General features: G+C 37.3%; 1 protein-coding gene across 4 annotated transcripts in view; it reads left to right on the forward strand.

Moving 5' to 3' along the window:
- The window catches only part of Znf280d (zinc finger protein 280D), a 90,192-nt gene that overhangs the window by 15,221 nt on the left and 62,771 nt on the right, over nt 1–12,200 (forward strand). For 3 of the 4 annotated variants that reach the window (XM_036192129.1, XM_036192128.1, XM_036192126.1), the window contains exons 2-6: nt 887–930; nt 1,727–1,788; nt 5,314–5,460; nt 8,835–8,900; nt 9,001–9,140. In XM_036192129.1, the coding sequence (XP_036048022.1) occupies nt 1,761–1,788; nt 5,314–5,460; nt 8,835–8,900; nt 9,001–9,140 (381 nt within the window). In that variant the 5' untranslated portion in view covers nt 887–930; nt 1,727–1,760. The remainder of the gene's footprint in view (nt 1–886; nt 931–1,726; nt 1,789–5,313; nt 5,461–8,834; nt 8,901–9,000; nt 9,141–12,200) is intronic. The other variant, XM_036192127.1, reaches the window with a different exon arrangement.

A 12,200-nucleotide genomic window follows, 5' to 3' on the forward strand; every position in this document is an offset into this window, starting at 1 on the left:
TTCTCTGTGTAGCTTTGCGCCTTTCCTGGAACTCACTTTGGAGACCAGGCTGGCCTCGAACTCACAGAGATCCCCCTGCCTCTGCCTCCCGAGTGCTGGGATTAAAGACGTGCGCCACCAATGCCTAGCTCCCAACTAGCTCTTATAATTTAAAATTATAAATTAACCTGCTTCTATTCCACATTCTGACATGTGGCTTTTTACCTTTCTTGCATTCTGTATGTCCAACTTCCTCTGCATCTTGCTGGTGTCTCCTCTTCCTCCAAGTGTTCCTGTCTTCCGGAAGACCTGCCTATTCTCTCCTGCCTAGCCATTGAACATTCGAATGGCTCTTTATTAAACCAATCACAACACATCTTCACAAAGTGCACAAATATTCTGCAATACAAAAATATATTTTAAATTATGTCTTATTACTGAAATATATTTTTGAGTGTGAATAGGTAACAGATTAGTGCCATTTAGCATTTGAAAAGTGACATTTACTAAAACAGTGCATTATGAGGAAATTATTCCTTTTTTATGAAAGGGTGTTACTTGTGCATTTATTTTGTTGTGTTTGTTTGAGATATTGTCTCACTGAGTATTCTAGGTATCAAACCTTGCCTCAGCCTCCCAAGCTTCTGGATTACAGATATGTTTCACATGCTTGTCACAAATAACTTAGTTTAATTTACTAATTTATCGGATTTATTGAAATTGGAAGTACTTGATATTATTTTATTTCCAAAATTTGGAATTATTCAGGAATGAACCAGTTATTTTAAATAAATTATATGCATAACAAACATCCAACTTAAACAGTTTTTTTTTTTATTATTAGAGAGGGTAAATTGTATATACATTGATAAAATCTGCCCTAATAGTTGATATCTTTATTTTCTAGAAAGGCAAACTGAGATATAACTTGCTGCTTTTTGTGGTCACATGGTAAGTTTAAATATTTAAATTTGATTCAAGAATTTCTTTTTTATGCATTTGTTTGTGTTGTGTGAGTGTGGGTGCATGCTTTGTGCATTTGGGCAGAGGTCAGAGAATGACAAGGGATCTTGTTCTGTCACTGTCTGCCCTACTCCCTGTATACAGGGCCTCACTGGCCCTGAAGCTCAGTTTTGGCTAGACTGCCTGGCTAGCAAGCTACCAGGATATACCTGTCTTTGTGCCTTAACACTGAGGGTACAGGCACATACTTCCATGCCTGGCATTTTGTGTTAAGTGCTGGGGATTCAAACTGAGGTCTTCCTGTTCGTGCAACAAATGTTCTTAGCCATTGTTCCATCTCCTTCATCAAGAATTTCTTTTTTCTTCCTCTGAGGAGTGGATGGGGGCAGAGTGGGAGGGAGGTAAGGGGGCGGGAGAAAGGGATGGAGGGGAAACTGGGGTTGGTATGTAAAATGGAAAAAAAATTAATAAATGTATTTAATAAGAAAAAAAAGAAAAAAAAGAATTTTTTCCTTTGGGTCGTCGTCCCCCCCCCCCCCCCGAGTATATGTGGTGGCTTTTCAACAGGGTTTCTCTGTGTAACCCTGGCTGTCCTGGATCTCACTCTGTAGACCAGGCTGGCCTCGAACTCACAGAGATCCACCTGCTTCTGCCTCCTGAATGCTGGGATTAAAGGTGTGTGCCATTACTGCCTGGCTAAGAATTTCCTAATTCCAAGTTTTATATCTCAACATTTGCAGTTAAAATGACTAAAAATTGACTGATGTCATATCTCAATACTTAGGTGACAACTTGTAGAAAGTCAGATCTGCAGCTTGATGGGTGACAGCTCCCTTCCACCAAAGGGTGAGCATTGCTTCAATAACTGGCACTCATGTGCGGCTGATGACAGTTATACTCTGTGATAGGGGAGAAGTGGGCACAACTGACAGTCTTGGAGCTGTTTAAGTAACAAATGAACTAACAAGTCAAGTAGAAATGAACAGAAATAGCTACTGTTTAACAAGTTTGGTATACATTATCACATATGTCTTCTATGCTTGTACAAGCATTTATAAAAAGTTATAGAAAAGAATTAATAGCTTTCTCTTTTCTTTCTTTTTGTTTTTTAAAGATTTATTTATTTATTATGTATACAAAAGAGGGTGCCAGGTCTCATTACAGATGGTTGTGAGCCACCATGTGGGTGCTGGGAATTGAACTCAGGACCTCTGGAAGAGCAGTTGGTGCTCTTAACCTCTGAGCCATCTCTCCAGCCCCCCTTTAATTAATTAATATTATTTTTCTCATTCTTTTTTTTAAAATTTTTTTTATTTTTATTTTTTATTTTTTGAGACAGGGTTTCTCTATGTAGCTTTGCGCCTTTCCTGGAATTCACTTTGGAGACCAGGCTGGCCTTGAACTCACAGAGATCCGCCTCCCTCTGCCTCCCGAGTGCTGGGATTAAAGGTGTGTGCTGCCACTACCTGGCTAGCTTTTTCTTAACAATCTTTCATATTAACAATGGCAGAGCCTTGTTATTTATACCCACACACAAGTATATATATGCTTTCATGTGCTGTATACTCTGTTAATTTACAGTGGTTGTCATAACAAAATATTATAAATTAGCTTGTTCAATTGGGTAGAAATTTATTTTTGGACAATTTTTAAAAATGTTTATATATTTATTATTTATATAGTGTTCTGCTTGCGTGTATACCTGCATGCCAGAAGAGGGTACCAGATCTCATTATAGATGGTTGGGAGCCACCACATGTTTGCTGGGAATTGAACTCAGGATCTTTGGAAGATTAGCCAGTGCTCTTAACCTCTGAGCCATCTCTTGAGCTCCAAAAATTTTGAGTGTTGAAAGTCAGGATCAGAGTATTGCTAGGCTTGATGTCTTCTGTGAGTAGTAAGAGAAAAGCTCCAGGCCTCTTATAAATGGCCACATTAAATTTGTGACTTATGGCCATGTTATTAAGAACATGGTAGAATATTGCCTTAATTTTGAGTTAAAAGTAGAAATGACACCTTTTTTGTATAATAGAAAAAATGCTTAGAAATGATAAAGATACTATTTAAAGTAGAACCTCAGATTATTTCTTTGGTAGACTTATTATCTTCATGTCTGGACAAGCTCCACTGATGTTCATGTACATAGCTGTTCTAATAGTTGAGGCTCTTAATACTGGTTTCCTTCCCCAACTTGCCTCCCTCTGTTTTTGGCATTCCATCTTTGTCCATTACAATGTTAATCAGTATATGCATGTAATTTAAAGAGCCAAACAGTCTGAAAAAGGCTTTAATTGACTGCCAAAGTTTCATGAAGTTTTGTGTGCATGTGTGTGTGTATACTGTTGCATCAATTTTACTAACAATGTTAGATAATTAAAGGTGGATGTTTTAGCTTTTTTTTTTTTTAAAGTATCCTTTTCATTTCTTATTTGTGGTATGTGTGTGTCTGAGTTTATATCTTGTGTATGTAGTGCTTGAAGAGACCAAAAGAGGGCATTGAATTTCCCTGGAGCTGGAGTTACAGGGAATTGTGAGCCACCCAGTGTGGATATTCAGAATAGAGCTTGGGGGTTGGGGATTTAGCTCAGTGGTAGAGCACTCGCCTAGCAAATGCAAGGCCCTGGGTTCGATCCTCAGCTCCAAAAAAAAAAAAAAAAAAAGTCAGACTAGAGCTTGGAGTCCTCTGGAAGAGCAGCAAGTGCTCTTAACTGCTGAGCCATTTCTCTCTTTTTATATATGTGCTTATTTTATTGTTTTTAATTATGTGTAGTGTGTGTGTGTGGGGGGGGGGAGAGGGGCTATGTTCATGTATGAATGTAGGTGCTCACAAATTCCAGAGGAGGGTGCCAGATCTGTTGGGCCATCTTCAAGAGCATATGCTCTTAACTGCTGAACAACCTCTCCAGTGTGTTTTAATTTTTATATTTTTCGTTTTGTTTTCTAGAGACAGGGTTTCTCTATGTAGCCCCGGCTGTCATGAAACTTGTTCTCTAGACTTGTTGGGCCTTGAATTCAAAGATCGCTGCCTCTGCCTCTGGGATTAAAGTTGGTACCACTACCACCTGGCCTGTGAGGTGATCTTGAAGTTAACTTTTTTTTTTTTTTGAGACAGGGTTTCTTAGTGTAGTTTTGGTGTCTGTCCTGGGTCTCGCTCTGTAGACCAGGCTGGCCTCAAACTCACTGAGATCTACCTGCCTCTGTCTGGGATTAAAGGTGTGTGCCACCACTGCCCGGCTTGAAGTTTAACTTTTTAATCCTGTTAGTTCCTGGAGAAGTCTTCTAAAAGTGCTGCTATCCTGCATCTATCCAATTTAGTTGTTCTCTAGACCTACTGAGTTACTCTCTTCTGAGACTTTCTTTTGTACCCAATGCTATGTCCTTTGCTCCTTATGTCTTACTTTTTGTTCATTATGCTGGGTGTATGTGTGTGTCTGTGTCTGTGTATGTGTATGTATGTGTGTGCATGTTCATGACTGTGCGTATGTACTGAGATGCATAGGGAAGGAAGTCAGGGGACAGTTTGTGGGAGTTGGTTCTGTTCCACTACTTAGGGACTGGGGGTCAGACTCAGGTCATCATCAGACTTGGCAGCAAGCGTCTTTACCCACTAAGCCCTGTCAGTTTTATTCCTATTCAAACATTAATTTTTTTGTTTGGTGCCTGTTTCCTTTCTCTATTTTTCTTGCTTTTTGTTATCTCTTTCTTAGAATCCTTTTAGTTTATTTTACTATCTTTTGATCTTTTACAAAGGAAATTTTCCTTCCTAAAATTCCTGGTGCTTATCCATCCACCTTTAAGAGAGAGGTGTTACTTGAATTTCTAAGTAGTTTTTTCTATGTGCATTGCTTTATTGAATTTTTTAGGGAGAAATGTGTAATTCATTCTACTTGAGATAAAGCTTCAGTCCTTTCTATGTTTTTCTCTAACACCATATCCTTTATTTTTTTTAAGTCTTGTGCCTTGCATTTGCATTTGTGAGTCTTGTTCATTAATTATAATTTGTTTCCCATCTGTGGCTTCTTATTACAGTCTACCTCCCTTTTGTTAAGTCTTTTTTTTTTTTTTTTTTTTTTTTTTTTAGGCAATAGATAGGATATAATCCTTCTTGTGGAGATAATCATTCTATATGTATGACTGAAACTCATTTTGACTGGATTTTCTAGCTGCTGTAAATAAATAACCATCATCTGTCTGAAATCTACTAGTTTATTAGAGCTTAGAAAGTAAGATCTCAGTTTCTTACTGTTATCATGTATTCATCACAAACACCAATTCAGAAATTGTTACTAAGATTACTAAAGTAGATTTCTAGTATGTTATGTATAACAAATAACTTTTAATTAAAAGACAGTTGCTTCTTTTAAAAACTAGATACTCTAAAAATGGCGGAACTCTTCATGGAGTGTGAAGAAGAGGAGCTAGAACCATGGCAGAAGAAAGTGAAAGAAGTTGAAGAGGATGATGACGACGAGCCCATCTTTGTTGCAGAGATAGCAAGTTCAAAACCAGCCATTTCAAGTAAGCATTTACTTTGAGTGAAGGCAGTTGGATAAGGTTATTTCTTAGGGTTGTTGTGAAAATGTCCTCATCCCACCATTAGAAGTTAGGAATGAGATACCTACTGGAAAATTGGTCAGGGTTGACTCTGACTGGAGCTTTAAGAAGGGGTAGATGTCAAGTACCAGCAGAGCAAACAGGGAAATGCACGGGATTTGCTGGTGGCATTGGAGCTCTTCTGAGAGCATGAATTAAAATTTTAGTGGTGCTGATTAAACCAGTTTATCTGCTTCCTCTCTCTCTCTCTCTCTCTCTCTCTCTCTCTCTCTGTCTCTCTCTGTCTCTCTCTCTCTCTCTGTCTCTCTCTGTCTGTCTCTCTCTCTCTCTGTCTCTCTCTGTCTGTCTGTCTGTCTGTCTCTCTCTCTGTCTGTCTCTCTCTCTCTGTCTCTCCTTCTCTCTGTCTCTCTCTCTCTCTCTCTCTCTCTCTCTGTCTCTCTCTCTCCCTCTCTCCTTCCCAGAGCTGAGGATCAAACCCAGGGCCTTACCCTTGCTAGGCAAGCGTTCTACCACTGAGCTAAATCCCCAACCCCTCCTTTTTCTCTCTTAAACCCATAGTAGCTTAAAGGAAAAATTTAGAATGCTTAGCTTTAATTTTTGAGTTGTAGTAAATAAATGTTGTGTTCATTTGAGATGAGAATTTCATGTCCAGGCCCCACTGTATGCCGTCTCCACTCGGCTACAAGGGAAGAGAGAGTGTATGATGGCCGCGGCTGTGTTTCAGCATCACCTTATGTATGTGATACTGAGGGGTGCCTCAAGCCATGTGGTTTTCTTGTGTCACAGTTAGTACACTTCCATCTCAGGCTTTTTAGTAGAATAGCCTTTGGATTATTAGCTTTCAGTTAGAATGTTTGGACCTAACATTGTCACAGTGTTAAGGTAAGAAAACTGATAGTTGTTAAGCAGCCTACTCAGAAATGTCTAAAGGGAGCCAGGCATGGTAGCTTCTCAACACTAGGGAGATGCTTGGGGAGGCAGGTGAATCTCTGGCTTTCAGGCCAGCCAGGGCTAGATGGTGAGACCTGTCTCAATGGAAAAAAATCCAGAATGTATAAATTTCAAAGATAAAACGATTCTTTCTCATTTTAATTACATGTTTAAGACAGAAAAATTTATCAAAGATTGCTAATGTGTCTAGCATATTAGTATTTCTTACTTTACCTTGGTTAACAGTGAGAGAGTACCATGAAATTTTCTGAAAGCATACTTCTTGCTTTTCTTGTATAGGATTGGATTGGTACTTTTATATAGTTTTATAATAGAATAATTTAACCAAATGAAATGTCAGTATTTTTTCCTTTGATAGATAGATAATTTCCCATGGAATGCTAAGTAAGATGCTATTTGGATTATAAGATAAGTTTAGTATGATAGTGTGCATGTGGCTAATATCAGAATGGTCTTTTTTCTTATTTATAGTTTCTTAGGTATTGATTATCTTACACTTGAATGTTACTATATTGTAAAATTATTATTCAAAATCTCAATGAAAATATGACAGGATTCAAGTTGAATTTATATTGATTAGAGATGACTGTTAACTGTACTCAACTATAACAATGTATATTAGTTTTTTCTGTTGTTTTTTGTTTGTTTGTTTGTTTTTTTCTTTGTTTTGGTTTTTCGAGACAAGGTTTCTCTGTAGCTTTGGAGTCTGTCCTGGACTAGCTCTGTAGACCAGGCTGTCCTTGAACTCACAGAGATCCACCTGCCTCTGCCTCCAGAGTGCTGGGATTACAGGCGTGCGCCACCACTGCCCGGCCTGTATATTAGTTTTAAGATGATTCTGTAAGAAAGAGAGTGACATTAGATTTTTTTTCTGAACTGTGAAGATGAAAAATTAAAATGATTGTATTATTTTATCTGGAGGCCATAGGAGTTTCAACATATGAAATATGAATTAAATGTTTAAGAATTTGTCTTTTATAGATCACAACCACTAAAATAGTAAAGCAGTAGTTATTTGATAGTTTGATTTTTTTTTTTTTTTTTTTTTTTAAGTTTTGGTTTTTTGAGACAGGGTTTTTCTGTATAGCTTTGGAGCCTGGAATTTGCTCTGTAGACCAGACTAGCCTTAAACTCATAGGGATCCACCTGTATTTGACTCTCAAGTGCTGGGACTAAAGGTGTGTGCCATCACTGACAGGTGAGAGTTTAAATATTAATTTTTGTTTTCTGATTGAAAAAAGTCAAGTTGTTTGAGTAGCTTCTTTTTCTTATAAAATAATGTAGTACTTGATTAGTAAGCACTGTGTTAACATTACTGAAAAAATATTAGCTAGTTCGACTATTTTAAAAAGATCTATTTAGTTTTAATTTATGTGTATATGTATTTGCCTGCATGTATGTATATATTCAATGAGTACCTGATGCTCACAGAGGTCAGAAGAGGGTATTGTATCCCTTCAAACTGGCATTACAGGTGGTTGTGAGATACCATGTGGGTGCTGGGACTTGAACCTGTGTTTCTGTGCAAGAGCAAATTTTCATTCTTTCAAATTTTTGTTTAGTTACTGAGTAAGCTAGATGTTAAAAACAATGCACATTCATATGCATGTAAGAGTAAGAACTTTAAATCAGTCCCTCAGAGTCATGCCAATCTTAACTTCTGATATGATGATAGATTTGAATCCTCTTAACTTATAAGATATTCCAGTAAACTGTAGATTCATTTTAGTCTGTAACTTCTAGTAGTTTCCCTTTTGCAACTCAAAGATAATGATAAATAGTCCGTGGAAATTCTTCTTTATACAACTTCACTGCTTTTAGAACTGTGAATAGAATATGGAGAATGGATCGGTGTTTGATTTTAAATCATAGGAATCCAAATATATATATAATTCTGTTGCCATCCCAAGGGAAGTATAGACTTCAACTCCAAACAACCATATTTACATATGTGTTTAGAAGGTTTTTTTTTGGGGGGGGGGGGGGCTTTTTGAGACAAGTTTTCTTTGTGACATCCCTGGCTGTCCTGCAACTCTAGATCAGGCTGGCCTCAAATTCAGAGATCCGTTACTTCTGCTTCCTGAATGCTGGGATTAAAGGCATGTACCACCAGGCGTGGTTTATGAAAGATTTTATAGGAACAAAAATTTCTTTGCCTTGCAGCATGTTTGGCTTATATGCATTTGGATTTATCATTTGGATTTATTATATTTCTGGCCTTTAGACATTTAGTTATAATGAGAAAGATTGCTTATTCTATAAAACAGTTAATGCTGATAAAATATTTTCAAATTAGTGATAATATTCCTTCTAATATCTGTTTTCAGTTCATAATTTTAATATCTATTTCATTCAAACAAATTTAAAATATCTGTGTTTTTTTTTAGATATTTTGAACAGAGTTAACCCCAGCTCCCATTCACGAGGACTAAAGAATGGTGCACTTAATCGAGGTATAATACTATTGTATTACTTTAATTTTAAACTAAAATATTTTGAAAAAGTTGATTATATAGAAATGCATTCAATGTGTTGTGTAATTTTAAAATACAGGTTTTACTACTTCATTCAAGCCTACAAGTCAACGCTTCCCGAATCCAGCATCAAATCCTGTGGCTGCCTTGCCAGTCAGTTTTCATCCTGAATCTCGATCTTCAGATAGCTCTGTTATTCTTCAACCATTTTCTAAACCTGTAAGTGTTTTCAAAACTATTTAGTCAGCTTGGAATATTAACAATACCCAGTTAAAATTATAGATTATCAACAAGTAGTCATCTATTATCATAATGGGTACCAGAAAAGGTTACCATCTTTATGACCGTTTAGTCAGATGGGGAATATGCTTAAACTGGTCAGGTATAGCTTTAAAAACGAAGACTTTCAAAATGTGAATAAAAAGATTATGAAGATCAGATGATAGCAAAATATTTATGCTTGCAAACTGGACCAGGTATTTTTAATTTTGAAAAATTATTAAGAAGCCTTGATAGCATTTTATTCTGAGAAATATACCTTCATACTTTAGTTAAAAATCCTTAGTAAAAAGTAATAGATAATGGTAATAATTAAATTTATTAAGCTACTAATAGACAAATATTTGTACTAAATGCTGTACATAAAATAATCTCATTTAATTCTTAAATATACCTAGGAAGCAGGTATTGTTACTTCTTTCATTTTATAGTTAAATAAATACTGAGGTTTAGTGATTAAATGATTTACTCAGGACTCATAGCTGAGTGGATCTTGGATCTTAGTATAGGCTAATCCATAGTTTATAAGTATATGCATATATACATATGTATATATTGTATATGAATGTATTGTTTGAAAAATGGAAGTTCTAAGGATGGTGTGCAGTTCTGGAGAGTTCCTTAAGACACTTTCAGGTATTTGATTTCAACACCATTGTCAAGATAATTGAAGACACTTTCTTTTTCACTGTTTGACCTTTGCATTGACGACACAAAAACTGCTGACCAAGCTGCTAATGGCTTATTGTGAGTCAAAAAAAAGCACCAAAGTTTGGGGGTTAGCCACCCTCCATGCATGCCCAATGAAGTACTCCAGTTATAGCCAGTTTTTCAATAAAGTTTTGCAATGTTTTAAACATGTTGTTTTGTTAACTATACCCTTGAATATGTGTCTTTTTAAATGTTCTGTGTGGCGAAGCGAGTAGTGTACATAAAGCATTTCTGTGTCTGAAATAACTTGATGATTGTCTTTAGGAAAAGCATTAGCATGATTAATTAGCAAGCTGAAATACCGATGCATTTTAATTGAATGCATTTTTACTTGAAATAATAACTGACAAGCTGTAGTATATTATTTCCCCATATCCTTATTGCCATAAACTAACATATATTAATTATCTTATAGTCTTACAGTTTATGTTGGTGGGAGGCAGATTGTAGCTTAACTGGATCCTCTGCTTTAGGGCCTAATAGGACTACCATTCAAGATTCGGTCCTCAAAGCAGTCTCATCAAAAGCGTTACTGGGGAAGTGTCTTCCAAGTTCAGATGCTTGTTTGTAGCATTGGTTTCTTAAAAGATTGTCAGAGTGAGTCTCAGGATCCTTCTAGGTTTTGACTTATTTATTGGTGAAATTATTAAGGCCACTCCACGTAGTTAAAGGGAGGTTTATTTTGTGGGGTAACTTACAAATGAAGGGATAGGTTATAGGGTCTGGCAAAGGTATGGTGCAGTCTGGTGGTGTTCTCTGGAGAACTCTGCTCGGTCTACCTCCAGCGTCCAGGGTCCTAGAACCAAGAGAGACTTCCTCTGATCCTGGGTCTTCCGCCCCGCCTTGTGGGCATGACCATTACCGAAGCCTCAATGGGGGTTGGAACTTCCAGACCAATGCTGGGATGGCTACTCACTACACTTATTCCTTGCAATGTGGTTCTTCCCAAAATGACTACTTAACTCCATAAAGTAAGGGAGAGTTCCTTTTTGTTGGTGGTGGTGGTGTTTTGTTTTTTGTCAGCTTTTCTCTGTGTAGCCCTGGCTGTTCTGGAACTCACTCTGTAGACCAGGCTGCCCTCATACTCAGAGACTTGCCTGTCTCTGCCTCCCGAGTTTGAGACTACTGCCTGACTTGATTTTCTTAGTCTTTTTTTTTTTTTTTTTTTTGCGCGCGGGGGGGGGGGGGGTGAGGGAGTTGGGGGGGGATGGGGGGATTGAGGCAGGGTTTCCCTGTGTAGCTTTGCGCCTTTCCTGGAACTCACTTGGTAGCCCAGGCTGGCCTCGAACTCACAGAGATCCGCCTGGCTCTGCCTCCCGAGTTAAAAGTGTGTGCCACCACCGCCCGGCCCAATTTTCTTAGTCTTAAGAAATAATTATGTTCATAAAATGATGTTATATACTTTGTCATCTTTATCGTATTTTGTTAAGAATCAAGTCAGCTGTCCTTAACAATCAAGTCAGCTGTCCTAGCCACATTAAAAGGAAGGGAATCAAACAGGATATGAATATCAGGAGATAGTACCAAGGAGGCCACTTTAGAGTGAAGTTATTCAGTCCTCAGTTTGGTACAGATTTCATCAATATTGAACATAGTGTGCCTTCCACTTCATCATTTATGGGAAACGGCTGATAGTTGTGTTCTTTCTTACCAAGGATAAAATTTGAGCTGTCAAGAAAAAAATTAAAATGTTGGAAATCTTTAATCTGCTATTTTGATCTTGACAGCTCCCTAGTATTTTGAGACTTTTCTGATGGGTGGTATAAATAAGTGGATTTTTTGATGATGTGTAGTGAACTTTTTCAATATTTAAGATAGTTCAGTGAAACTAATAGTTTGTAACTAACCAAAGTATATATGTTACTGAAATGTATGAACAAAAGTATATTGTAGGCTAACAATTTTAATGGCACACGGTATCAAAAGTCCACAGATGAAAATTTCAGATTTCATCGTGATAAACTTTTAAGAAAGTACTGCCTGATGAGTTTTGGTAGGATCAAAGTAGTATATCAACAGTGGTAATTCACGCTACTGAAATGCTCCTTTCCATTACATGTTGTCATGAGTCCATATTCTCTTTTGAGCATTTAGCTTAGTTATTAGAGAAGAGAGCTTGCCTAGTACACACAAAGCTCTGGGTTCAAGCACATACAACTAATCCCCACACTTGGAGAGGTAGAAGCTGGAGGATCAGGTGTACAAGGCCATCCTAGTGAATTTGAGGCTAACCTGGGATACTGGAGACCCTGGCTCCCAAAATGAAAACAAAAATTGCAAAGATATAAA

Source organism: Onychomys torridus, chromosome 7 (assembly GCF_903995425.1).
Source record: "Onychomys torridus chromosome 7, mOncTor1.1, whole genome shotgun sequence".
NCBI lineage: Eukaryota > Metazoa > Chordata > Mammalia > Rodentia > Cricetidae > Onychomys > Onychomys torridus.